Raw genomic sequence first — 27,836 nt, forward strand, 5'->3', positions numbered from 1 at the left:
CTACTGATTTCTTCCTCTTACTCCTGACGCCTCTCGGCCCGCAACACCGTCCCAATCGGCATTATCGACGAAGTGAATATTGGGGAAAAGCCAAGACATGGAGAAAACCCAGAGCAGAGGGGTAGCTCGAGCTCTCGAGCTCTTCTCAGAGGTAGGATCGTCGTAGGTTTTCGCTGTGGTCTCAACAGTTGAGACTTTGACGTCTCATAAATTCGCATTGAGCATCTTTTCAATTCCTTAACGAACGCAGTCAAGTTTGCAACAAGTGTTGTGCCGTCCATTTTTGAGCAATTAATCGGCTTGGTCGCAAATCTACGTCATGAAGTTTCGCGATGGCATGTGGCTGGTGGCCGAGGGTATGAGGGTAGAATATGCCGAGGATGTGCACAATATCAGGAAAACAGATAGGGGCCTGAGCTTGCTGTGTCCCACCAAGAAGATCATGAGACGAGGTGACACGCTGAACCTCAGCACTCTGACCATCGTAAGGTTACCCAATTGCTTTACTGTAAGCCTTATGCTAAAGAACGGCACAGGACATCGAGGCCCAGACCGATGGCATCATCTCCGTCGAGACGACCCATTGGGATGGTGCTATCAATAGGGGGCCACACTTTGAGCTCTTCCCGGGTGGTGAGCAGAAGATCGAGCCCAAGGTCACTGAGAGCAGCGGCAAGGGGACGACCCTAAGCTCTGGTGCTCTGTCAGCTACGATTCATCCGGATGAGCACACGTTCGACATTCGCTTCCACAGTGCCGATGGCTCGAAGGAGCTCACATCACTCCTCAGCCGCAGCGTCGGCCTCGCGTACAATCCGGCACCCAGCAACCCCCAACAAACGGGGGACATGAGGGACTTCAAACACTACATCTTCACACAAACCAGCTTAGCTGTTGGAGAGTCTGTCCACGGTCTTGGGGAGCGTTTTGGAGCATTCAACAAAATTGGCCAGTCTGTGTCTTTATGGAACGCGGACGGGGGGACGTCAAGCGATCAAGCGTATAAGAACGTGTCCTTCTGGCTGAGCTCGCGCGGCTACGGCATTTTCATCGACCATGCTGGCAAGGTGGATCTCGAGATTGGCAGTGAGAGAACTACACGTGTGCAGACCAGCATAGAGGGCCAGCGACTCAAGTGGTACATCATCTATGGGCCAACACCCAAGGATGTGCTACGCCGGTATTCAATTCTCACTGGAAAGCCAGGAACAGTCCCCAGCTGGAGTTTTGGATTATGGCTGAGCACAAGCTTCACGACCAACTATGATGAGACCACGGTTAGTTCCTTCCTGGAAGGCATGCGCGACCGCGATACCCCGGTGGACGTCTTCCATTATGACTGCTTCTGGATGAAGGCATTTACATGGACGGATTTCGTCTTTGATTCTGAGAAATTTCCTGACCCGAAAGGTCAAATAGCCCGCCTGAAAGCATCCGGCTTGTGTAAGAAGGTATGTGTGTGGATCAACCCGTACATTGCGCAATATGGCGCAGCCTTCAAGGAGGCAGCCGAGAAGGGGTATCTCCTCAAGCGCAAGAACGGCGACATTTTCCAATGGGACATGTGGCAGGCGGGCATGGGCATTGTCGACTTCACGAACCCGGCTGCAGTCGAGTGGTATGTCAGCTGCTTGAACGGCTTGTTCGACCAAGGCGTAGACGCCATCAAGACGGACTTTGGCGAACGCATTCCGTCTGCCGATGTAGTCTGGCACGACTCGAGTCTCGACCCGGAGAAGATGCACAACTATTACGCCTTCCTATATAACAAAGTAGTGTACGAGGCCTTGCAAAAGCGCTACGGAGCCGACGAGGCTGTTTTGTTCGCCAGAAGCGCGTGTGCCGGCACTCAGAGGTTCCCGCTGCAATGGGGTGGAGATTGCGAGTCGACGCCCGAGGCCATGGCCGAATCGGTGCGCGGTGGACTCTCCCTCGGTCTTTCAGGATTCGCCTTCTGGTCTGTAGACATTGGCGGCTTCGAGGGCTATCCACCACCCTGGATCTACAAGCGGTGGGTTGCATTCGGCCTGCTATGCTCGCACAGCCGTTTGCATGGTAGCAGCAGCTATCGGGTGCCGTGGACCATCGATGACGACGACAAAACCGACGAGGGGTGCTCCAAGACACTCGCCAGGTGGACAAAGCTGAAGAACAGGCTCATGCCTTACTTATACGCACAGGCCAAACAATCGATTGCCAACGGTGTGCCACTCAGCTTGCGGGCGATGTGCCTCGAGTTTCCTGACGACCCTACGAGTTGGTTCCTCGATCGCCAGTTCATGATCGGTGACAGCCTACTCGCAGCGCCGATCTTCCAGGAGTCTGGCGAGGTGCAATTCTACTTACCCAAAGGCCGTTGGACGTCGTACTTCACCAATGAAGTGAAGACTGGCCCGGGATGGTTTACAGAGAAGCATGGATTTGGCACGTTGCCTTTATATGTGCGAGAAAACTCGATCTTGCTGCTCGGCAGCGAGTCTGTAAAGGGCGCTGTGTATGACTATGCGGAAGATCTCGAGGTATGTCTCTATGAGGCAAGTGAAGGCGCGAAGGCCTCTCTCGTAGATAGCACCGGGAAAGATCTCGGAAATGTAGAGCTTGGGGGTGACGGTAAGTTGAAAGACGACAGCATGCTGAAGGGCAGATGGTCTCTCAGCGAAAAGGGGCGCAAGGTGGATGAGAACGCCTCGAAGGCAATTGAATCTCTCACATGACATTTTGGATGGTTGGACTCGGCGCGGAAGGAAACTCTAGAATCATAGATTGATGGTCAACATACTGTTTGCACAGGGAATTCTGAATGAAAATAACTACTTCAAGAACATGGACATCGCTGACGTCTTTGTCTATTTCTATGATACATCTTATCGTAAATCGTAAATATTCTAATATGGTGTCATAGTATCAATCTTCTGTGGTATGATGCTCTTTTCTAGGTTGTGTTCCAACTTTTAAGCTGCCTCATCAAATGGTATCTAACTCCTCTACAGTCTCAAACATAACATTACCCATCTAAGATTTTGCGCTTATGCAGAATAAGCGGGCACCGGCGACCCTGTCGAAGCAGGGGAGAATGGCTCATCTTTCTCGAAGACCCGGGTTCCAAACTTCCAGACCTCATCGACCACTAGACGGGGGCTGCCGGTCTTGGTCTCTTCCTCAGTGAAGATCACAAAATCTGCGTCAGCGCCCGGCTCAAGAGAGCCCTTGACGCCTTGAAGACCCAGCATGGCCGCAGGTGTAGAGGTCACCGCCTTGAGAGCCTGGGGAATCGAAGCCCCAGTCCATTCCATGAAGTTGTTGACACATTCGATCAGAACGATGGAGCTATCGACAAGTCAGAAGCTGGTTATAGTGGCACTGCTCGAGAACGACCTACCTTCCAGCAATAGTATCTGAACCCTCCTGAGTGACCAGGAAGCCCTGTTTCAGGAGACGGAAGCCTGCTTCTCCATTCGTCCACTCATAACTGCCATCCGGCAGACCGACAATATGCATTGCATCGGTAACAAGGATAAAGCCATCCGGATAGGCATTGAACGCGATCTTGACCGTCGTGGGGTGCAGGTGCATGCCGTCCGAGATAACACCGTAGTATGGTCTCGGAAGGCTCTCAGCAGTACCCAGCACGCCGAAAATGCCTGGGTTTCGGTGGTGTAGAGGGCGCATGGCGTTGAAGAGATGAGTGATCATCGTCGCGCCGGCGGCTACAGCTTTAGATGCCTCCTCGTAGGTCGCTTCTGAATGACCGATAGAGTAAATGATACCGCGCGAGGTCAGCTCCGGGACAAGATCTGTCATGCGGCCACGCTCAGGAGCTGCAGTGACCATCCTGACGGGCAGCGGCCCTTTTGCCAGCTCAGGGTTGATGTTCTCCGCGCCATACATATCCTCGAGATCTTTCCAGGTTTCGGCTTCCCTGAGAATATTCACGTTGTGAACACCCTTCTTCGTTGGGCTCAAGAACGGCCCTTCGACGTGTGCTCCGAGTGATTCAGCACCGTCTTCCGGCTGTCTGTTGGCGCCAGATGGTCCAAGGTAGGGAAGAACGGCTTTGTACAAGTCGCTTGCCTGACTCGTAACAGTCGGAATGTAGGACGTAACACCGGTTTGAATCAACCTTCTGTTCAGGTCTCTTAACCGCTTGCCATATTGCGACATCTCTGGGAATACGGTCGAAAAGTTGAAGCCGAAGGCACCATTCAGTTGACACTCGATAAGACCGGGCGAGAGGATCCGCCCTCCCAGATTGATTGTCTCTTCCGGTAGGACCAAGTCATCGTAGAATGCGGTCTGGCTCTGGATGATTTTCCCCGTCACTGAGCTTACCCACAGATCCTCCCACACCAACGAGTTGCCCCTCACTAAGCGGCAGTTTGTAAACTTGGTGAGGCCATTTTTGGGTGTCTGCGTGACAAGGGACGGCATGATAAGGGGTTAGGTCGGGGGATAGGAGTGTCTGTGTTTGCGACGATGGAGTGGTTGGACGAATGTCCTTTTCTGATTCTTTGGCTGCTCCATAGGAACGACGGAAAGGAAGGGGAAAGCAGGATGACGGCAAGAGATTATACTTAACCTGGATAACGGAGTGACGATACCAAGCTTTGGCCGATGGTGTCCGAGTCTAGTGCTACCGGATCACCGATTTGGCCCAGTCACGGTCCGTTTTACGGTCGCGAATCGATGATGGAAAACTGTGGGAAAAGGTACCTACCTACTGTACACGAGAGGACCGGACCTACTCGTGGAAGTTGGATGCATCGTTCCCAAGGGTCTGGCCGCCACCGACCTGGTTCCAAGGCCCAGAGGTCTCTTCACAGTGCAGCACAGTGAGTGACTCAAGTGACTCGAGTGACAGTCGGCCTCGCCCCAGTCAAGTGTCCACATGCTGGGGCTATCGCCTCACATTCGTCCAGGCACTCCAGCTGCCTAGTAGGTGCTACAAGTGAGCGAGCGAGTGGCTCGAGTGGGTTGGGTTGGGTTGGGTTGGTTGGTTGGCGCATGATTCCGCATTGTCTTCGGATCGGCAAAACTTTATCGATCTGGCCGCCCGCCTTGATCCGTTTCACTGTCTCAGTGTGTGCGACGTTGAGTTTGGGGTGGGCGATAATACGTGTGCTACCCTAGCACGCCCGCCGGCTGCTGCGTGAGGTAAGGTTGGTAAGTAGGCTAGTGACTAGGTGTGTTAGACTCTTCATTCACCTGTTATCTTGGAGAATCACGCATTCCCTTACGTGAGGATCACCATCACCAGTTCTGTGAGTCTGTCTGGGACGGTGATGTAACGTTGCCGGATAGTTAGTTAGGTAGTGGGCATTTTGAGGTTGCTTCTTATCTGGGTTTAGCGTTTCCATTTGTTCTAGAACTAATCTGTGAATGTGCCGCCTTCTCATTAGCCAATAGTGAAGAGCCGCCGGTCTCACCATCACAACGGCCGGCGCATTGCATGCTGTCCTGTCAGCAACAGGCTCACCCAGTGCTTGTTGAAGCGTCTCCGCATTTCAATACCTAACGCTGCCGTTCCTGACGGGCGCCGCACTGAGACGAGCTGATCATATACGTTGTCGTTACACCTGGGCCCTGGGTATCCTAGTGATAGTGCCAATTATTTCCTATTCTCTCCAGCCACCAGCTGCCAGCATCGAACAGCAAGTCGGCCAGCCTCTCATCACTTGTCGTCTTCGTCTGCCCCCTCCCTCCATCAAGCTCTAGCCAGGCGATCTCCCGCATGGACGGAGGATGCCCGCCCCAACGTGACCACAGCCAGAAGCAACCACCGCCCTGCTAGAGCTGAACGAATGTACCTTTTCATAGCATAGCATAGCATAGCGGACATCTTGCCAATCCCCCAATCCACCCGTAATCACCTACGATGGCTAAGTTGAACGGTGACTTAGACCCACTATGGCAGGACTTGGACTGGTACGTACCTCTCGCTTCGATGCCCTCGCCTTGCTAGACAGTGGGCTTGCATGGTGTGTGCCCCGAGGATCCGGGTCCCTCAACGGCGGGCTCAGGCTTCCGATGCCTCGATGCCTGCCTGCGTGGATCGCCCGCCCGCCGGGGACCGGAAACGGAGTCCCCTTGCAGCAGTGGCTTGCTCGTGTTTGAGATGAGGATATGCGGCGCTGACATCGCGTGCTAGGGCTATTGGCCAGATGCTGTTAATGGGATGGGACGGCACAGAAGTAACGCCCCAGATACGGAACCTCATCGAGGAACATCATCTAGGTTCCATCATACTCACGGCTAAGAACTTAAAATGTAAGGCAGCGCCTCCGCGTTTCCCTTGCCCCTTTCTTGCCTTGCTTTCGACAGTTGGCCAACTCAATTGTTTCGGGATCTTGATACTGACTACTGATCCCCTTATAGCCGCTCATGAAACAGCAAAGTTGGTCCAAGAGCTACAGACTATTGCCCATCAGGCCGGTCATCCACATCCTTTGTTGATTGCTCTCGACCAAGAAAATGGCGGTGTCAACAGCCTCTTCGACGAGGACTACATCTGCCAGTTCCCCAGCTCCATGGGGACGGCCGCAGCCGGCAGTCCAGAGCTAGCGTATCAGATAGCCAAAGCCACAGCTACCGAGATCTCGGCTGTTGGAGTCAACCTTATGCTTGGTCCCGTCCTGGATGTCCTCACCAACGCCCGCTACCAACCCATCGGAGTCCGGGCCACGAGTGATGACCCACAAGAGGTCTCACAATATGGCATAGCCGCCATCAACGGCTACAAAGACGCGGGAGTTGCAACCTGCGGAAAGCACTTCCCTACATACGGCAACCTAGATTTTCTGGGCTCGAGCTTGGATGTGCCCATCATCACTCAGACACTGGAAGAGCTCAGCCTCAGTGCCCTTGTACCGTTTCGGAATGCAATCGCAACAGGGAACCTTGACGGCATCTTCGTGGGTGGCTGTGGCATTGCAAACCCATCTATGAATGTCTCACATGCTTGTCTCTCCGATCAAGTCGTCGATGACCTCCTAAGAAACGAACTTGGTTTCAAAGGCGTAGCTATATCAGAATGTCTCGAGATGGAGGCCTTATACCAAGAGATAGGAGTCAAGGGCGGCACCGTCATGGCTGTTGAAGCAGGATGTGATCTGATTCTGCTTTGCAAGGCATATGACATCCAGCTGGAAGGCATACAAGGTCTCAAGCTCGGTATTGAGAACGACATCATCACGAGGGAGAGAATCATGACCTCAATCAGGCGTGTTCTGCGCATGAAGTCGTCCTGCACGTCATGGGCGAAGGCCTTGAACCCTCCCGGCCTTTCCCTACTATCGAAAATCCACCCCAGCCACCTTGCCCTCTCTAGGAAGGCTTATGATAACTCAATCACTGTGATGAGAGACAAGGACAGACTGTTGCCTCTATCTCATTCAATGGACCAAGGTGAAGAGCTATTGCTGCTGACACCTCTGGTCAAACCACTTCCTGCATCAACAGCCACCCAGAAAATTTTAGAATCAAAAAGACAAAAGGACCAGCCGGGTGGCAATCACGACAAATGGGCACACAGAGACAGGGGCGCCATCATGAGCGGCGAAGGCGTGTTCAGAGAACTAGGCAGATCTCTCGCCCGCGCCAGAAATGGAAAGCTTCTACATACTTCATATACTGCAAACGGTGTTCGGCCAGGTATGGCTCTTCTCCTTATGTTGCCAATCAGATAAGCCTTTGTTAACGATGTTATAGTACACGAGAACCTTATCAACAGAGCATCGACTATTATCATCGTGACAGCAGATGCTAATCGCAATCTATATCAGTCGGGATTTACGAAACACGTGGCCATGATGTGTTCCATGCTACGTGCAAGCGGCCAAAAGAAGTCTTTGGTGGTCGTCGCTGTTAGCTCCCCTTATGACTTCGCCATGGACAAGTCAGTTGGCACATACATCTGTACCTTTGACTTTACGGAAACGGCAATGCACGCTCTGGTGAGAGCTCTGTTTGGGGAGTTCACGCCGCGAGGCAGTCTTCCAGGAACCCTCAGAAAGAGCAAGAAGGTGACGAAGTCAAGACAAAACTGGCTCGTAGAGAGCTACGATAGAGATCGGGATGCGCAGGGACTGGACGATTTGATCCACGCCGTCTCAAGAGCGAGTGCGCCGAACCTACAGTTTTTGAAAACCACTTCCTCACTTTCCTTCGAGCTCTACAACCCCAGTATCGAGGAGAATCACTTTGTCGTACGCAACAGCAGTACCAAAGCCCTTTATGGTTTCTGCGCCACATATTTTACCAAGGGGACGGGAATCGTCGGGGCGCTCTTTGTGGATCCGACGAAGCGAAACATCGCGATTGGACGATCTCTCCATCGACGTGCGCTACGAGGCTTGACACAGATTCGGGGAGTGAAGAAGGTGCAACTCGGAATGTCTTTGCCAGGCGTCTTCCTCGGCATACCGGTAGATGACACCACCGGGCTGAAGACATGGTTTACGAACAGTGGCTGGGATGTGTCCTTCCCCAAACGCCTTACGAACATGGCCATCAACGACCTTGGTAGCTGGTCCGCCCCCGAAGGCTTACTACAAAGCATTCAGAGAGCGAGCATTAGCTTTGACCTCATCCACGGCCTGGACAACGCCGAAAGCGTTCTCAGCCATGTTGCAACACACGCCAATCCGGAGGTATGGGAGCTCTACAAGTTCGCCCTTCAGGAGACCAAGACATGCGGCGTGGTGCGGGCCAAGAGCCCGGTCGACAGCCTCCTGGGTACAGTCATCATCTGCAGCCCAGGGAGTCATCTATCGACATACATTCCAGCCTTGCACGCATTGGGCGACGAACCCATCGGCGGCATCGTCGCGCCGGTCGTGCCGTCGACTGCGCAGGCAACACTCGTGCTCCAGGGATTGGCCCTGATGGGCGTTCGACAGAACAAGGCGCACAAGTCGGTCCGGAGTGTGCTGAGTTGGGTGCAGGACGAGTCGTATGAGCCGCTGCTGGCCATGGGATTCGATGTGCTGCAAGCGTTTGAGGAAATCACGAACTCTCCAGAGAATGTGAGCTTCTGACAATCTTCTTGCCTTTTTTCTCTCAATATCCCGGGTGTGAATTTCGCGCCCCCAAGACCGTGCTGACGGGACCTCTTTCAGTGGCCTGATCTCACTTGACGATTTTGACGAGGGCAAAATTATTCGTCTCGGTGTACGACGGACAATTCGAGGGGTTCGGCAACCTGTGCGGTTTTTGCTATCACGAGAGGGGGAATTGTATGTATGAAAGGTTTGCTCATGATGGTTCTGCGATCCTCATCCTCATCCTCATCCTGCGATGCGACTCTGTCTGGCGTTTGTGCTCCTTTGACGTGTGATTCGATCGATTCTGTAGCACTCTGCTCATACCATTTCAATTGAACAAGCTACCGCTTTGAGCCGTGCAAGGATGACATGCGTGCCGCATTTCTAGCTGCCTGCCCCTTTCAGAACCGAAACGACTACCGGGCTCTGGCAAGGCTGACGATTGAACCTGATTATCAGATGCTTCCAGATGCCGAAATGCTAAGATTGGAAAGCCTCGATCCCTCGCAGTGTAACCCGGGGGGGAAGATGTCCCTGTCAGGGGCAACAGTCCACCATCCGGAGATAAAGTCAGCATTCTAAGCAACCTACGCATCCTGCAAATAGAACTAAAGCATGAGATTTTCTGCATCTCGGGCACGGGAATATGAGATCTCCAGATCTTTGCCCGTCACAAGCCAAAACTCCTATTCGAAGACAAGGTTCGGACGAACATGCGCACTGGTGGCCCCCCCTGAGGACCACCCCCCCCGGCCACAGTTAGCACCCCACGAATGGCCTGTGGTGGATATTAAGGGCGCATTGGGGGCTGTTTGACTGGGTGCACAGGCGGTGGAGGGCTGGGATCTGCCCTACAACCAAACCTTGACCGGCGTGGCAGACCACAGACCACCCCCTACTTGAGCACCATTAGCACCCCTAGCACCCCTAGCTGGGCATTTTCCCCCCATTGATACCCCTAGCGCCTCCAACGGCCTCGGCGTTACTTCCCCTCCTTAGTGGTGTCGAGAGCCGGGCGGGCAGCCAATGGCGTGCACTCAGGTTCCTACTAGAGGTACCTAGGTAGGGTAGGACCCGGCTGATAGGAAAGGCCGCTGCTAACAGCGCCCAAGACAGGCAAGACAGGCTTGGGGCTTGGGACGGCACTGCTGTCTGGCCGCCTTCGTTAGTGCACTTTTGACGACACTTCCACTAACTACGCTGCAGCACTACAGCACTCCAGCACTCCAGCACGCAGCCAGAGTGCCATTGAAAGGATGGAAGGGGCCCACCTAACCCAGCCAGTCCAGCCAGTTCTGTGCAGGCCATTTCACCTCTCTCTCCGCACCTGGTCCCGAGTCGGGATGCTGCACCACTCACTGTACTCTAATACCTACCACGTTTTGATAATAGATTAAAATACCACGAAGCAACCCATTCACACTGCCGCTGCTCGCCTGCGCAGTCTCGCCGTCGTCGCCTCACAGGGCTGCTACCACTGTGTCCCTCTTGATCTTGACGATATCATCAAATCCTCTATTCAAGCAAGCAAGCAGCCAGACAAGACGACCGCATCCGTACCCCAGCGGACTGAACAATGAGATGGAAAGCTTCACTGCCATGCCGGCTCTATCATCGGGGGCCACAACCACCCCCGGCGATGCCCTCGGGCTGAATGCCGCCGGACAGTCGCTCGGCATGGACGCATTCGACCAGGACCTCAACTTTGACGATGCCTTGCTGTGAGCTCTTCTCTTTGACTACACTATCGTCCGAGAGCCGACACCCCCACGTGCCGCTGAGACATACCCAGCTGAAGATCTGCTTACTGACCGTGAACCTCTCGCAGTGATAGCGTCAACGGCGGACTACCGCCGCTACCCTTCACGCCCTCCTATGACTTTGAGAACTTCAATACCTTCGAGGACCCTTTCTCCTACTCTGCGCCGCGCCCATACGAGGCGGCGCCCGACGCCGAGCCCTTCAACGAGGAGTCGCCGTCGCAGGAGCTAGATAACAAGCTGCTCGGCTTCAGCGCCCCGATAGCGAAAGGCCCCGTGGTGGACGAGGCCGGGCAGTTCGCCGAGGTGGGCATGAGCGCCGAGCTGTATGGCATGTTCTTCGTGGCCGAGGACGTCTTCGGCGGCGAGAACAGCGGCCGCCCGCTCGAGCTGACCTGCTACCGCCGCAACCTGTGGCAGTGCTCCGGCCAGATCACCCTGCCGCGGCACATTGCCCACGTCCTCAACGAGCAGGGCCGCCAGGTCCCCGTCGCGGAGCTGGCCGCCAGCATCACCGCCATCGAGTCCATCGAGGGCAAGACCACAGAGATCATCTCCATCCCGTGGAAGAGCTCCAACCCCAATGTCGCCAACGGCGGCGAGGAGACCAAGGTCGCAAGTGCGCCACCCAACGTGCCGCTGGATCTGGCCTCCGGCCAGGAGCTCGACAATAACCTGATATCTGTCCCGGTATCGTGGAAGCGTCTACAGTTCAAGCACGCCACGGCCAATAACGGCCGAAGGAAGGGTCTACAACAGCACTATGTCGTACAGATAAACCTGCTAGGCAAGTCGAAGGCCGGCGAGTTCTTCAAGATCGCCGAGATCCAGTCCGGCCCCGTCATTGTGCGTGGCCGGAGTCCTCGTAATTTTGATAGTAGGAAAGATGTGCCTTTAACGGGCGACAAGAAGATGGAGAGGAGAAGTACTTCAACCAGCGAAGCGAGTGCTGCTCCTCAGAATCATAACCAGAATCAAAACCATACTCCAAATCACAAATCTGATAGGGGAGATCTCGCACAGAATATGCAGAGATATCATTCTCTGGGCAATATACAGGTGAGACTGACTTACATTACTACACGAACTATTATTAACAGCACAGCCGCAGCAACCTGGCGACTGGGCCCAAGTCTATGGCCAGCAAAGCCCGCATCCATCAAAGAAGCTCGCGATGTCTCCGAGCCTCACAAGGCCTCCAGTCCCGGCCTGGTCCTCTGAGTCGTCAATTGGTTCCAATAAACCAGTACCAGCGACGCCACGGAGCAATTCGACTACACAGCGCCCCGTGCCCATGACCCTACCTATCAACCTATCTTTATCCGAGGATGAGCGCAGTCCGAATCGCTCGAACTCAGACACTACCTCTCCTCAATTTGCAAAGGCAATGCCTGCCTCAGGTGGCGGGCAGAATGCCAATGGCAGCCCATTAGAAAGCGCAGACATGCTCTACGAGTATTTCCCCCTTAGTCTGGATGATTGGTGGGTGCTAGCAATTTCTTTGCGAATCTAGAACAGTTCTAATCTGAGACCCAAACAGGATGCCACCCGTGGACGCTGTCTACCGACCACATGTCGTCCACCACACCATTGTCCCGCCCGAGATCAAGGCCCAGCAGGTGCGCAGCAAGACGAAGCGGTACTTTGCAGCCGAATGAGCGAGCGAACCGTAAACTCTGGTCGCATTGATTAAAATCGGCCAGGCAGACGCATATCGCAAACCGTGGGAGAGGGCTTATCTGCTGCTCCTTCCCCTTACCGCACCTTATCAATCGATCAATCACCTCATACCCACCCACCTAAGGATTTTTCTTGCTATTTACAAACGTCTATCATTTTACCTGTCTATCTCACATGCATTCTGGACTACGTTGGGTTGCGCTGGGAAGGATTGATTTTCCCCACGAGACTACGAATCAGGCGTTCTTTTTCCATGCTCTTTCGTTATCAATCGTTATTGGCCTATCACTTCATTTTTTTTATTTTTTATTTCACTGGGTTGAACGCCCGCCTACCAATCCAATTGTACCATATCATCATATCATATCTCCGCAAGAGCGCACGGGATGGGAAATCGGGAAGGAAGCTACCTAACCTTGCCTTGTCAAAGTGCCGGGAAGGAGCAAAAGAGAGCTCAAGGTCAAGGGTTCTCTAGTTCGAAAGAAGAGGGGTGAACGGAACGGATGGCAAGGAAGGAAGGAACGAAGGAACGACGAAGTTACCCAAGCAAGGGCAAAAGCAACAATGTGGTGGACGGACGTGGTGCAGATGGACGACCACCTGCAGGAGAAAGGGCAGGCGCAACCGTACCGCGGTACCTAAACTACCCTCAGGGACCTTGACCCCTCTCTCTCACTCTAAAAAGGGCAGGCGCAGAGAAGAAAGTACCTTGCCTACCTTAAGTGGGGGTGGGTGCAGGTGGTCGAGGAACGGTACCTACAGTATCTCTCTATCTCCCAGCAGCATTTTTAGTGAGGTGGAGCGGGAAGCGGGAACGGCTTGGAGGAGTTGATTGATAGTTGAATATACCCGAATCGTTCTTGGCACACTGGAGAAGACGCAGCGATCAACCATCATGGCTTTACTGATATCATTACGCCGGCCATTTTTCCTACACTTACAGTAACTCCTGTCCGCGCCGCTCGTTATCGTCATAGCTACTGCATGGCCATGGAGACAAGAGATTATTTTTGTGGCTATAATGAGAATCCGGTGAGGCTGTGCAGCTGTCCTCCCTGTCGACTTGCCTTGCAAAGCAGGGGTGCCAGATGTGCAGCTGGCTGGCTGGCTAGTCGTCTACCTATCAATTGGCCCTGTGGTCAATGGTTTTGACATTTTTCTATTGCTACGCCAAGCCCGGCCGCGCAGCTTCGCAGCACATGCTTGCCGACATGCTTTGCTTGCTTCGCTCGCTAAAACCCTAGTATAGATGAAGACTGAAAATGACAATGATGATGATGATGATGATGATGTTGTGTATGTATACGGTATATATATATAGCCCTTTGCTTTCCAGTCAAATGCGTTCTTTCGTTAATAAAGAATAACGGTTTCGAGAAGTGGCCTAGACCCCCCCAAGGGGTGAAGAAAGTCTATGTACATTCGGGGGGATAGGAGGAGTTTCCGAGGCGGAGATTAGTGAGGTGATTGTGAGATGAGGTGAAGTAAGGCAAGGAGGTAGAAATGAGGTAGGTAGGTAGGTAGGTAGGTATATATGCTGGTTGATTTCATATGCCCTGGGGCTAGATCGTGGTTCGGTTCTCTCTCTCTCATCCCATTCCATGTCATGATGGTATGCAAAAAGGTTGGTATAGTTCTTTTGTGGCTGTTTTTCTTTGTTTTCCCCCCACGCCGCCTCCCTTTTCCACGTGTATCTCCGGAGAACCGGGGGGGCCGGCCATCGGGCTGGGCCTAGATTAATTGGCCTTCCCGTCCTCCAGGCACGCAAGCGCCACCGCCGCTCCGAGCAGCGAGCTCTCCTTGGCCGCGACGAGGTCGACCGTGCCCGGCGCCGCGCCCGCCTCGGCCGACACGAGGTCGTCGATGTACCGCTGGCAGTTGGCCAGGTAGTTCGGGTACTGCTCGATGACGGAGCCGTTGAAGGCGACGCGCGTGCGCGTCAGGTCGAGCTCGGCCTGGGTCTCGGCCGCGAAGGACTGCGGTCTGGAGGGGTCGCTGCCGCTGGTCAGGGACCGCAGGAAGTCGGCCTCGGCTTCGGCCTTGAAGTCCCAGAGCGCGAAGATGGCAGCCGCCACGATGGCGCTGGACCGCCGGGAGATGAGGGAGGCGAGCGTGCGGATCGCAGCGATGTCGGCTGGGCTGGCGTTCGTGGAGGATGGGTGGCGGGCGTTCCATGTGGAGGTGCCGGTCTCAAGTGATGCTGATGTGTCCCTGTCTGTCTGTTAGTCAGTGTTAACAGATTACGAGGGCGATGTCCACTTACGCTTCTATTATGGAAAGAGTCTCCGCGTCAAGGGTGTACGGACGCAATAACGACGGTGGCATCACACCGCCCAGCATGCCTGTTGATTCCACGGCCTCCTCCAGCGCGAGCCTGCACATCTCCCCCAAGTAGTAGCCGCTGACCAAGTGTTCAAGCGGCTGGAAGTCGGGTTTAGGATGTGAAGTATTCAGAGCCACATCCCAGCGTGTTACGGGCAAAATGCCATGGCCAAACATGCCTAGCTCGGTGTTCACAACCACATGGCTCGCCTTTTCGAACCAGTCAGCCGGTCTAACACCGAACTTATCCTTTCCAACGGTGGAGACGGGGAGGTGAACTGCGACATTAACGCCCGTACCAAGAATCAGGCTGAAGCGAGTTGTGGCTTTGGTGTATGCCTGTGATAATAATGCGGCTGTCGAGTCGTTCACGATGGCAGCCAGCTCGACGTGGAGCAGCTGCTTCTTGCACGCAAATTTGATGATCTCGCCCAGATCTTGGCCCATCAGGCCATTGGCTGCTGAGAAGCCTTTCCCCATGCCCTGCAACAAACCTCCCTTGAGAGATGTTTGCCTGTGTGATATCAGCATTTTCAGGCTCTGGGCGCTATTTCATCACGAAACATCGAGACTTACTCTATCGGGAAACTCCACGCCATACCCATGAGAATTGGGTTCTCGGGGCTGTTGTCCTGCTCTAATGAACTGGCGATGGTTTCTGAGACTCTTTGAGCCATCCAGTCGAAAAACGCCAGCCCCTCCAGGCTCTTGATCTCTGGGGTGATCTTGAAGGAGCTCTTGCGGATGATCCCGCTCTCGCTACCGTGAGCCTCACGACCCCTCAACTCCACCAACGCCACCCGCAACGTCGAGCCTCCGACATCGAGGGCGAGAAACTGGCCTCGCTCAATACCGTTTGGGAGCTGGTGGTTGTACGAGGGCAGCATGCAGGCGGGGTTGGTTAAAAGACGCTCCCTGAACTGCGCCTTGAGGCCGGCGGCGAGCTCTTTTAGGCGATCCCGCTCGATGGGCAGCAGAAAGAGCTCCTCGGCCTCCCTGAGGAAGTCTTGGACGCTCCGCCGGGCGCCATTTGCTTTTGTGTCGCTCTTGGTGTTGACCGCCGCCGCAGCATCGCCCCCCTTGAAGGCGGTGGGACTTATCCAGAAGGCGAGGATCGCCTGGATGATGGACTTCCCCCGCAGGAGGGACTTGACTGCGGCAGCGAAGACTTCTCGAAGGGTTGTCATTGCAGAAATGAGCGGCTGCATGACATCCAGAGGAGGGGGGAGAAAGAACGGGGGATGGCAAGACGGGTATATCAAGTCATTTAGACTGGTAGGGGTGGTTTGGGTGTACAGTATCAGAGTATCAACTAGGCTGTTGAGACATGATTCTTCCCACCGAGTGACGAAGCAGCAGCAAGAGGGCAGCAGCAGCAATACGGGGACTGGTGGCCAGGGAGAGAGAGGCTGGTGGCTCCACTGCACAGGTGAGCAGAGAGAAAAGAGAACGAGACGAGACGAGACAATAGTAGTATGGTCCAAGAGGGCTGACAGGACAAGCGGATGAGAATGAAACCTTCCGATGCCAATTAGACTCCAGCAGGGCCCGGCCTAACGCCCCAATGTTCCCTTTCGTATTTGCGGTCAGGTACGTTGGCAAGGCAGGTGGGAAAGGGAAGGGAAGGCAAGGCAAGGCAAGTCAAGACAGGTCAGGTCAAGTCTGATCTGGCTGGGCTGGACTGGCTGGCTACAACAACCAACACAGTGCCAAGGGCCCGAATAGGTTACCAGAAGCTGCAACAGTGGAGTGTGCGGCGGCACCGCTGAGAGGGTACGAGGGAACAGACGGGAAGGATGGCCGCAGAGAAGAGCACGCGTCCCCTTCCAAGTCCACTCTGAACTATCTCTGGCCCCGAGGAGAAGGAGTACAGTACTGCAATGCGAGGTGGGATATTGGATCGGGGAACGGCCCTAAAGGGAGACACCAACAAAGAGAGAGGTCCCGTCCGTCTGGGGGAGCAATGCAATGGATGGCCCGGGGCAAGGACAGCCAATGAAGGGGCAGGTGACCTCGTGTAACAAACGGGATCGATAGAGATAAGTTAACTAGATGGTAGACAAAAAGACAGTATTATGGTGTGCTATGGTATAATTGGAGCAACAGCAAGCAGTTGAAACGGAGGAGACAGCTCGTCTCAGAGTTCGTTTGTGGACTTCACGGCGGCCATTCGCCCGTTAATTGGCGGCAGAAGCATGACATTGGACTAGTATGCCTAGTATCGGTGCAGCAGGGGGACAGCATTGGAATCGGATGGCATGGCAGGGCAGGGCATGGCATGGTACAACCTGATGGAGCGAACATCTTTTTTGCCTGCCCTGCCTTACATTAGACCGCAAATGCTGGTGCTGATAGGTAGTGATAGGGCTGGATAGGAGCGTGTCCAAGGATGGATGGATGGATTAGGATAGGGGGGGGATTGGCAGGAAAGGAACATGCAAATTGCGGGCGGTTGTGGTGTGTTGCGAGGTAACTGTAACGTTGCCTCTCTTCTCGTCTCGATGTGGTGGCGGCGCACGCAACACAACAGACAGTGACTCTTGGTTACTGTTGAGAAGGGTGTTAAGAGAAGCCGCAGGGTTAGGTGAAGAACGTTAACCCATGAAGGGTTCCCAGAATCAACCTGGGCTAACCAATCCAGGCACAATGATGGAGAGCCTCTCTATCTTAGCTTGCTTAGCTTCAATGCAGCTGCAACTTGCTGCAACTTTGGTGGGAGGCAGCGTGCGGAGTGGATCTCCATTTTCTTCAAAGTTGCATCCGCCTCAATTCGATACAAGATGTTCAAGATGCTTGACCCGCCAGACCCAATCGCACGGCGTTGACTCGGCGCGGCAGTTTATCGCCAATTTGCAGTCTACCGCCAATTTGCAGTCTACCGTGCTTGATGTAGCACTCTGCCTGTACCCCTGCCGATGCTCCCTCGCTGTCGGGTTCGCTAGATGCCATTCTAAAGCAAGTCAGGAATAGACAAAGTCCTCGATCCCATCGCGTGCCGATCAAGCCACTGCACGCAATAATGCAGTTGACACCTTCGTAGATTGCAGGCCGGGTATGCGGCAGCAAGGGCAGGCTCGACTTCGCTGCGTCTTGACAAGACCAAAACCCCCCCCACGATGCAGTCTTGGACAAGCACCGAGCGGACGAGACGCGTCAACGACGGGCCGCGATATTGCATCGCCTGGGCTCGCCTGGGCTCGCCGGGGGCTCTACTATGTAGCAGAATCAGCCTCTTTTCTTGACTCCACGCGGCTATCTGCGGGGTCATCCTTCCTGTGACACCTCGAGGCACGGAAAGTGAGATAGTCATCTAATCAATCTGTGTGTCAATCTCGACAACGCTCGATGGATGCACGGCATCGTGGTCTTCCATCTTGCCGAAGGGAACGTCATCTCTGTCTGCGAGTCGCTCGGAACAACTGATAACACCTTCGTCATTCTTTGAGCTCGGGCTATATGAAGCTGCCATCATTCCCTCTTCACACGCCATTGCATGACGGACCGAATAGCCATGTTGCCTCGTGAATCTCTGCATCGCGTTCTGCCCTGTCCAGCGGGCCTGATACAGCTCGCATTATGCAAAGCTGAAAATCTTTCATTGCTCGCCTCGGACAGCACAGCAGCAGCCATAACGTTGTCGCGGCGCAGACATGTCGGCCTGGAGAGATTTTACCTTACCCAGCTTAGGTAACCTGGAACAGGAGACGCATGCATCTTGCTGTCCGATGTTTGGTTGGTTGGTAGGGAAGTGTCTGTTTGTCAGATGTCTGTCTGTATCTCTCTTTGTGTGGTGTTACTACAAGTGTGATGGTATGCATGTACGTACGTACTGTACAGTATGTATGTACGGCGGCGGCGGGGAGGCTTATCGTTACGTTCCGGGGTCGGCCTCGCAACGCCCTCACCGTCCACTCGCCAATCTCGTGCTCCGTAACCACCCCGTGATAACAAATAAACGGCGGCTACGGCCGGGGTGGCCATCCGTCTCTTACACTGACTCGCAGCCCATACCACACCACCACCACAACCACCGCAACAGGATAGGCTAACTGCCTTAACGTTAGCTGAAGTGGTATTCCTACCAGCCAGACAAGGTTTGTGCACAATCCAGAAGGTTTAAGATAAGACAGTGCCACAAATAAATCACTCAGACTGTGCTGCCATTGCCTGCAATTACACTGCCTCGACCCCCGAGTACAACGTTCAGCGAGTCTAGCCCACAAGACAGACACTCACACAGTGGGGATTACGAGTAAGACCACAGTGAACGTTCCATCAATCGCTCAGTCAGTCAGTCGGCCAATGCAGACTGCATCCTCGCTCACACTCACACACATGCGTGCGGCGTTTCCCTCCCTATCCGGACCCATGGGTCTCCCTCCGGCGCTGTCGCACGCGCATGGCTCCGGCTCAGGCCCAGCTACCTAGCTAACCTAGATACCTAGATACCCTACCAGTCATGATCTTTACTGGATCTGGTGGACTGAGGTCATCGTTGCCACAGGACATGCTCTCTTAATCAGCTCCTACTCTTCTTTATCTCTGTCCCTCTGCTTCCCTGATCTCCAGAAACCAGAGAGACTGAAGCCTGTCCACACCACTACAGCCATTCCCCTAACCTCATCCTGCCTCCCCCAACCCATATTCTAAGCCCCTTCGTGTTCCATTCGTACCATCTTAAGCTTCTCTCGCCTTATCACACTTGCCTCTTTTGGTGTTAGTCCACTATGAGGCTCATCATCCGTGATAACGCCGAGCACGCCAGCTCCTATGTGGCCAACTACATTGTCGATAGGATCAAGCACTTCAGCCCCACACCAGCCCATCCCTTCGTATTAGGTCTGCCTACCGGCTCAAGCCCCCTGGTTGTTTATAAGATCCTCGTAGAGAAGTACAAGGCTGGCGAGGTGAGTTCGAGGAGTAATGAGCGGTGATCAAAGTTTCCACTAACACCATCCCAGATCTCATTTGAAAATGTTGTCACATTCAACATGGTACGATAAGCCCAAATCATAGTCCAACGGCCTCCACGTAGTCTAGTTCTTGAGGCCCTGTGTAATTGAATTCCGTGTCTGATATGGCCCTGTAGGACGAGTACATCGGCATCCCTCGGGACCACCCGGAGAGCTACCACTCGTTCATGTGGAAGAACTTCTTCTCGCACGTGAACATCCACCCCAGCAACGTCAACATTCTGGACGGCAACGCGCCCAACCTCGAGGCCGAGTGCGTCGAGTACGAGGCCAAGATCAAGCGAGCCGGCGGCATCGACCTGTTCATGGCGGGCATCGGCGAGGACGGCCACATCGCCTTCAACGAGCCCGGCTCCAGCCTCGCCTCGCGCACCCGCGTCAAGACGCTCGCCTATGACACCATCCTCGCCAACAGCCGCTTCTTCGGCAACGACCTCGAGAAGGTCCCCAAGATGGCCCTCACCGTCGGCGTTCAGACCGTTCTTGAGGCTCGCGAGGTCGTCGCCATCATCCTTGGCGCGCGCAAGGCGCTTGCGCTGCAGCGGTGCATCGAGCAGGGCGTCAACCACATGTGGACGCTTTCCAGCTTGCAGCTGCATCCGCATCCCATGATTGTCTGTGACGAGGATGCCACCCTGGAGTTGCAGGTCAAGACCGTCAAGGTAAGCTCCCCTGTCCGGTGTGATACTTCCACACCCGTGCCCCGTTCAATGGACCCAGAGCTGACATGCAATGCAGTACTTCAAGAGCATTGAGAAGGTTGCCCGCGAGCAGGGCTTTGAGCAGATCCTGCCATCTAAGATCCGGACCGGCCCAGGCCCCATTCCCAAGACGGTCATCGACGAGGTGCAGTCACCCACCATCCTATCGCCACAGCCCACCACCTCAAGGTTGCTCCGTGCTACTCCGGCCGCTGAATATCCCGTGCGCTCGGTATCGCCGGAGCTCGTTCCCGACCGCATGGCCGACCGCCTGCCGGATCCGGGTTTTGCGGCCATGCGCCTCACGCCGCAGCCTGAGAAGCAGATCCTGAGGCAGACCAACTCCGTCGGTGCTTACTAGATTGGGCTGGGCGTTTCAAACGACCAATGCGTTTAATGTGACGGCAGAATGTCTGTAGGATGACATCGATTTTGATGTGCTGACACGATGCTTGCAAGAGTGTGGTGGAGGGTCAAAAGTTGATAATTCGTTAGTTCGATTGCGATGACACGCAGCTCGGTAGGCTCTGCAGGAGATGAGTCTCGGGTCGTAGGAATTAGGTGTTGGTACTAGGAATTCACCAGATTGGAGAGGGATTGTTCTTATGACACGTATGAACCTTGGGTAGCAGATAGCATGTATACAATTTTCTCTAGATATAGTTTGCAAAGACAGCATCGCATTGAGCACCTATAATCTTGAATTGTCATGGCGATTGATCGTCTAGTGGTCATTGCGCCCTGGCTTCTCCATTAAGCAGGCATATCTATGCTGACCTGCTATGGCAGTACTATATTCGAGGGAGGTTGGCCAGTAGTTTCGAGTGACTATTAGAAGGCCGAACCAAATCTCAGGCTTTATCGTCTCTTATACCAGGAGTCGCCAAATCCCATTGAGCCTCCTCGGAGCCATCATTGTGAACTATGAATTGACTCCAAGGCTCCGAAGCGCTTAGAGGTGGTACATGTACATATGCATATGTACAATATCAATTTATGACTGGTGGCGCTCTTGTTTGTGCGGGATAGGGCTGGTCAACCCAGCGCAGAGCGAGGCTGTAGCCAGGCATAAATTCCAAAGGCTTTGGTGCCTTGCGTGCCGCTGTGCTTACACTATCACATCGGTCACCGTATGCTAGGCAACATGAACAGATTGCATCGATACAACATGGCCAAAGACGAACCCTATCAGAGGTACTCTGAGAAGCCAGACGCAACAGGAGCATTTGGCAAAGTATACAAGGCCCGACGCAAGCCTGCCAACTTGTTACAAAGTGTCTGGTCTTCATTTTGGAATACAGAGGAACTTATCGCGATCAAAGACATCAAATATAGAACCTCCCAGCAGAAAGCTCAGATCGAACGGGAGATCAGGCTTCTCTCGAGTTGTGACCATCCTAACATCATTAAGCTTGTCGAAGCATACTGCATTGATGATTGGAAGTATCGGAACGTTATATGCCTCGCGACTGCCCCCATACGCCGAGCCGTCATTCCAGGACTTTCTCGATAATATCGACGGTCCAGATATTGTAAACCTTTGTCCTTGGTACAGCAAGGGAAAGCTGCTGCCATGGCCAAGTATCATGCTGGGCTGTCTGAGCGGACTCGACTATCTTCACACAAGGATCCCACCGATCCGTCACAGAGACCTTAAACCAGGGAATATCCTCTTCCATCGCGATCCCAAGCTCCGAAAGGTTGTTCCGATAATCATCGATTTTGGCATCAGTAAGCAATTCCTTGATAGTCAATGGACCACAGTCAGCGGGACAGAACAATACAAGGCTCCAGAGCAGATTTTGAGTATCTGCACATGGAACCAAGCTCATCTCTATCACCAACTATAAGTCATCATGAAGCCGGATATGCCATGCATCCTTCTGAACTCGAAAGGATAGAAGAAGACTACCGACATAGCTTTGACTTGATTCAGATTCGACGGCCTAGGTATGGAACCGGAGCATCACAGACAGGCAAGCCTCGAGATGTTCCACGACGAAGAAATAGGCAAGAGGAGATTAGGCGAATCAGATTGACTTGAACCACACGACGTGCTTAGAGAGTGTTCGCAAAACCATAGCAAATTTGTATTCATGGCTCTTGTTAGTTGAAAGTAGCAGAAATTTGACAAAATAGTGCAACGATCAGTTGTTTGACTACGAGCACAAGTCATTTCGTTTGCATAAGGCGCCGTGTCTTATCTCTTTACACTAGCGCTCTACAACGTGGCTTGCAACGTGAAATAGTCGTTGGATTTCTGCTAATATCAACAGGTACGTACAGAATTTAGGATAATATCGAACGAAAGTTATATGGGCTGGACGGCTCAATGCCCGCCATTATAGAGTTGAAGTAAAGCTTTTGTACAGACGACATAATCATCCATCATTCATCAATCCACCACCTCCTCACCCCTTCATCCCCTTCTAATACCGCAGCTGGATCTTAGACCCAATAGACTTCTTCGCCTTACCCTCTTCCAGCCAATCCTTGTCGCCGCCACGGGATTCACGCCTCTTGCGCTCTTCTCCCTGAGCACGACTCCACATGGGCTGCTCATTCATACCGTTGATGGACATTGGATCTGCGCCACCCTCAATGGCAGCAATCTGAGCCAGAATCTCAGCACGGCGTTGCTCCTTCTGAGATCGCGAGCGTGATCGCATCAGCTGCGACTCCGCATCGTCGCGGGGAGAGGCAAGTGCTGGTGCAGACGCCTCAACGATCTTGGGTGTCTGCTCGGGATCCCACATGGTAGAGTCCCTGGGTTGGGAGTTCGACACTTCAGATGGCTCCTCAGTTGGCTTGGTCCACAGTTGCTGCTGTTGAGGGAGCTCGGGAACAGGCTCAACCTCCATGATAGGAGTCGAGTACTCTGAGATCATGGACTTGCGCGCGAATTGCTCCGCGAAGAGACGTTCTTGTTCAAGAGCCTCGATCTGAGCCATGATCATGGCGTTCTGGCTGAAGTCTGAGCTAGGCTCAGCCATCGCAGCGGGGATAGCGGGCACCTCAGGGACAGCGTTCTCAATGGCCTGGATCTGCGCGAGAATCTCTTCTCTACGCTTGCCTCGGCTATCACTGCGGCTCAGACTGCGTTCCCGAGTTGGGGTGGGGATGCGGCTCTCCTTGTTGTCACGGGATCGCTGGCGGCGGAGCTTCTTAGAGGCGTATGATGACATGGCAGGGTGAACGGCCTCGACATCGCAAGTGATAGCAAGAGATCCGAAGAAGACAGGGTGCACGTTGGCAACGTTGTAAGTGTAACCTGTAGCGGCTGGGTGGAACCACTCAGACGTGGTGATCAGGGACGAAGCGCCAAAAACGGGATGAGCCTTGGAGACGTCGAATGGAGCACCGAAGCTCTTGGAGACTGCCTCCTGCAGAGCGGCGGTCCAGTCTGCTGAGCTTGCGACCTTGCGAACAAGTCGCTTGGAAGAGGAGGCTGAAATCGCTTGGTGAAGAGCCGCTTTCCATTGCGCTGGAGTTGCGCCGCGCTGGCTAGGGTAACTTGCAGCAATGGCTTCCCGAAGAGCGGCCTCCCAATCAGCTCGGAAAACAGTATTAGGACGATGCTGCTGACGTAGAGGTCTTGGCTTGGTCTCTGCTGCCTGCTTCATGTGTGACTTTGAAGATGGGACAGGAAGTCTAGATTGCTTTGCTTTCGGGCTAGAAGCAGGGCTGACAGAGATCCAATTGCGTTCAGTCTCCTCTTGGATCTCAACGGTCCACAAGTTTGTGGAGGTCAGTCTGTCCATAGGCTTGTGGTCCGCAGAGCGAGGCTTGCGGTTCATGCTAGCCGCAGCGGGAGCCTGAGAGGTGGTGCGGAAGTCTGACCGGCTGGACTTGGGGTTGAACATGCCCACTTCGGCAGTCTCCTTAGAAATAACGGGAGCATTCCAAAGATTGCTCTTGGTGTGTCCATGTGAGCTGCTCTTCTGCACAGTCAGACGAGGAATCTGAGATGAAGCAGGCGATTTCTTTGGTGACCATGTTCCGTTTGCAGGAGACTCGATCTCAGAGGCGGAGTGCTCCCATAGGTTGTCGCTCTCAATGACAGCTGGCTCAGCACTGCGAGGCTTGGCCCGAACAGTTGACTTGACGCTGTCGTAAGCTTCCCACATATCAGGGTGAGGAAGACCCTTGCCATGGCTACCCTTCTGCTTCTTCATCGCGCCAGAAGCCCAAAGGGCGGACTTGGGAGACCATAGCCCGGACTCGCTAGACCACATAGAAAGGGTCGCTGGTCGCCAAAGATTGACGCTCTCGATTGTAGCCACCTGAGCCTGGCGAGGCTTTGTGCGGATGGTCTCCTTCACATTGTCATAGGATGCCCAAATCTCCTCGTCATGAGGGAGACCCTTGCCATGTGCGCCACGCTTCTTCTCCCTCCTGCCGCTCCATAAAGCAGTCTTCAGTGCCCACATGCCCGACTTTCGGGTCTCTAGCTTGGCAGTAGATGGACGCCAGAGCTTCTCGCTCTCGATGGCAGCAGGCTGGGACTTTCGTGGCTTGGCACGAGCAGTCTCCTTCGTACCATTGTAGGACATCCATGTCTGCTCGTCGGGGTGTGGAAGACCCTTTCCATGCTGACTGCGCCTCTTTTGCCTTCTTGCTGTCCAGAGAGCTGGCTGAGACTTCTCTGGTGCAAGGGGTTCCGGCAGCTCATCGTCAAGGTTGATGATGAATGACTCACGATCAGCATCACCCTCTTCGCGGTCTGAGGGGACTTCATTGACGTAGTCCTCTACGAAAGAGCTAGAGCTAGCGAGGGGAGGCGGGAACAGGCTGTTCTTAGAAGGTACGCCATCGGTCTTTAGCAAGCTAGCGATTTCCCAAAGCGTGGTCTCGTCAAAGCCGTCATCGCTGTCAGAGCCCATCTCATCAGAATCTTCATTCGGATCCTCATCGTAGTCATCGAAGAATGAAGATGAGTACTCGGATGCCTCAATCTGAGAAGCCCTGGCCTCAAGAGCGGCTCTTACGGCTGAGCCACCGGTGGACATGGTACCAGGCATGGCCATGAACATCGCTGGCTTGGGTTGGATTGAAGCTGTGTCAGACTTCTCACCCCACGGGAATTGGAAGATACCAAGAGTGCCTCGCTTGTCAGGAAGAGGCTTGGGACTCTCAAGAATGTCCGGAAGCAGTGTCACTCGCTTTGGTCGTCTTGGAGGTCGTTGAGTCAGAGGACGGGGAGGCGGCGCTTTCTGAGATTGTTGCTGAGCTTCGCGTTGAGATGCTGAACGCGCAAGAGCCTGAGCTCGCAAGTAAGGCGGCTGCCACAGGCCAGTCAGACTATAAGAAGCAGTTGATGCAGGTTTCTGCCATAGGCGGTTGGTATAGATCTTGAGAGGAGCCGTCTCTTTCCGTTGCGCAGGGCGAACACTGAGCCCCGGGAGTTCGGGCTCGGCGACGGGCACGTAGTATGGCCTTTCGGGTCGTACCCACAACAAGGTCGTAGTGGATTGTGAAATCGGAGAAGAGGGCTTCCAGAGATACTCGGTCTTTGGCTTAGCGGGAGCCTGTGCAAGGATAGCTGCAAGGTCCCTGTTCATCTGGTCTTCCTGGTCCGAGTCGTCCGTGTGTGGTGGCGTAGGACTGCCGAGTTGTGCCTTCGGGACGGTAAAGAAATTCATGTTGCGCTTCACCAGGAGTTCAGCAGCATTGTCCATGTACTCCATCTGTGCTTCCTCAAGACGGTGCTTCCATAGGCTAGCCCGCGAGTTGCCGCTAGGGCTCTGAGAGTTGTCTGTGAACGAGCTGCCACTGCGAATGCGAGCACGTCGAGACGCACGGCGCTCAGCCAGGTCTTTCTTCACGGAAATATTGGCCTGAGTAGAAACTGCAGATGTACGGCGAGATTCAATGGTTGGCGAGGTTTGGATCGTAGAGATAGAATCTCTGCCCAAGTTGTGCTGCATCTCATGCCAGTGGTTTTCTTGCAGACCCATCTCCTGCTCAAGGTTCTCCAGAAGTGCCAGACGCTGGCCCTGGCTCTCGACTGAATCACGATTAGGCTGCTCATACTTCTTTAGTTGTGCCTGGATGATCTTAAGAGCGGCTTCAGGAGATTCAAGTGGAGACGGCTCGGCGGCCTGAATTAGGATGGCTTGCTTGGCTGCAGAGGGAGTAGAGCTCAGCAGTAGGGGGGCGGGTGGTGGGAACTTCCTCGAGCGAGTCTTCTCTTTGCGAGCAGAGAAGCTTGGGCACTCATCACCAACTCGGCGATGCCATTGACTGGAAGTAGGTCTCTCTGGCATCGGAATGTTCTCATCATCCATCAACCATGAGCCTCTTGGTTCGGACATCAAATGATGAGGCACGGATGTGTCCAGCATGATGGTCATTTCCTCACTGTTCGTGAAAGTAGAAACGGCCCGCTGGTTTGACTCTCTGCGCTCTGGCTCTCTACGATCGCCCTTTTGAATGTAAGTGGTGCGAGCTTGCTGCCCAATAACACCAAGTTGTTGGGCAATGACGGGAGAGTGAATTGAGCCCCAGTTCGTGGTATCATCATCGCGAGTAGTTGTGTCTGCTGTCATCGCAGATTGCCGGATAGGTGGAAGGACTGGTGAGGAAGCCCTCTTACCACCACCCATCGAAGCTTGCCGCTCGTCAAATGCGAAGTCAGGCAACCAAGACTTGCTCATGCCTTCGGTCAAATTCTGATATTCTCCAGGACTTAAACGAAAGTTTGAAGGCATATTTGAAACTTCTCTCGTCGGCAGCTCATCAACATCGAGAATATTCTCTGTCCTGGTGGAGGTCTTAGTTGTTCTGTTTGAGTTCCTTGTCCGTCGGCTACGAGCGTCGTCATCTGTCGTTGTCGGTGAATTTTCGAGGAATGAAGCAGGCAGCGGCGGCATCTCCGGGACCGAAGATCTTCGCTTATTTGTAGCGCCACCGCTTGGGGGTGCCGGGAAGAACAGAGTCATCTTCTCGTCAAAGGTCATGCTCTTGGTATCGTTAGGTAGTGGTCTCTCCGGCATGCCGGCAGTCTTTGGCGGTGGAGGCAGGGGAGGTAGCTGTGTAGGGCTGCCCGGATTGGACTGGAAGATGGACTTGCGACTGATGATGGAACCGCCAGATTTCGAGCGTCTGTGCCCATTGGGAGATGGTTCAGCCGGATAGAAGTTTGCACGATCCTTATCCGGGTTTCTCTTGATAGGCCTTGGTCGGTTTACAACCGAGTTCGAAGTGTTGGGAGTTTCAGGAATCGGGACAGCCTTTGATGTCATCTCAGATGCGCCATCCATGACGCTTTGGACAAAGTTTGGATCGTTGTAAACAATGTCGTTCACGAACATGACTGTCTGTTGCCGCTGGGCGCTAGGTGTCTTTAGCCCCATAGCCCTT

At 53.9% G+C, this 27,836-nt stretch overlaps 7 protein-coding genes across 7 annotated transcripts; 4 read left to right on the top strand and 3 right to left on the bottom strand.

Annotated features, from left to right (window-relative positions):
• Positions 1-319: 319 nt before the first annotated feature.
• On the top strand, positions 320-2,714 carry UCRPA7_4650 (putative glycoside hydrolase family 31 protein; the record flags this gene model as incomplete). Its single annotated transcript, XM_007917201.1, has 2 exons — positions 320-484; positions 537-2,714. The coding sequence occupies 2 exons, from the start codon at positions 320-322 to the stop codon at positions 2,712-2,714; spliced, it is 2,343 nt and encodes a 780-aa protein (XP_007915392.1).
• A 312-nt stretch (positions 2,715-3,026) lies between these two features.
• On the bottom strand, positions 3,027-4,428 carry UCRPA7_4651 (putative n-acetylglucosamine-6-phosphate deacetylase protein; the record flags this gene model as incomplete). Its single annotated transcript, XM_007917202.1, has 2 exons — positions 3,027-3,327; positions 3,380-4,428. The coding sequence occupies 2 exons, from the start codon at positions 4,426-4,428 to the stop codon at positions 3,027-3,029; spliced, it is 1,350 nt and encodes a 449-aa protein (XP_007915393.1).
• A 1,444-nt stretch (positions 4,429-5,872) lies between these two features.
• On the top strand, positions 5,873-9,032 carry UCRPA7_4652 (putative glycoside hydrolase family 3 protein; the record flags this gene model as incomplete). The annotated part of the gene is made up of 4 exons (XM_007917203.1): positions 5,873-5,922; positions 6,146-6,264; positions 6,373-7,647; positions 7,705-9,032. The coding sequence occupies 4 exons, from the start codon at positions 5,873-5,875 to the stop codon at positions 9,030-9,032; spliced, it is 2,772 nt and encodes a 923-aa protein (XP_007915394.1).
• Positions 9,033-10,637: 1,605 nt separating this feature from the next.
• Positions 10,638-12,456, top strand: UCRPA7_4653 (putative transcriptional regulator vib-1 protein; the record flags this gene model as incomplete). Its single annotated transcript, XM_007917204.1, has 4 exons — positions 10,638-10,759; positions 10,867-11,663; positions 11,806-11,857; positions 12,339-12,456. The coding sequence occupies 4 exons, from the start codon at positions 10,638-10,640 to the stop codon at positions 12,454-12,456; spliced, it is 1,089 nt and encodes a 362-aa protein (XP_007915395.1).
• A 1,758-nt stretch (positions 12,457-14,214) lies between these two features.
• Positions 14,215-16,008, bottom strand: UCRPA7_4654 (putative hexokinase-1 protein; the record flags this gene model as incomplete). The annotated part of the gene is made up of 3 exons (XM_007917205.1): positions 14,215-14,689; positions 14,742-15,314; positions 15,377-16,008. 3 exons carry the CDS (start codon positions 16,006-16,008, stop codon positions 14,215-14,217), a joined length of 1,680 nt encoding a protein of 559 aa, XP_007915396.1.
• A 3,519-nt stretch (positions 16,009-19,527) lies between these two features.
• On the top strand, positions 19,528-20,835 carry UCRPA7_4655 (putative glucosamine-6-phosphate isomerase protein; the record flags this gene model as incomplete). Its single annotated transcript, XM_007917206.1, has 4 exons — positions 19,528-19,707; positions 19,762-19,794; positions 19,890-20,435; positions 20,512-20,835. The coding sequence occupies 4 exons, from the start codon at positions 19,528-19,530 to the stop codon at positions 20,833-20,835; spliced, it is 1,083 nt and encodes a 360-aa protein (XP_007915397.1).
• Positions 20,836-22,903: 2,068 nt separating this feature from the next.
• Positions 22,904-27,022, bottom strand: UCRPA7_4656 (hypothetical protein; the record flags this gene model as incomplete). Its single annotated transcript, XM_007917207.1, has 1 exon — positions 22,904-27,022. One exon carries the CDS (start codon positions 27,020-27,022, stop codon positions 22,904-22,906), a length of 4,119 nt encoding a protein of 1,372 aa, XP_007915398.1.
• Positions 27,023-27,836: the final 814 nt, after the last annotated feature.

The sequence above is a fragment of the Phaeoacremonium minimum genome (genome assembly GCF_000392275.1).
Source record: "Phaeoacremonium minimum UCRPA7 unplaced genomic scaffold PA7_03_scaffold_359, whole genome shotgun sequence".
Taxonomy (NCBI): Eukaryota; Fungi; Ascomycota; class Sordariomycetes; order Togniniales; family Togniniaceae; genus Phaeoacremonium; species Phaeoacremonium minimum.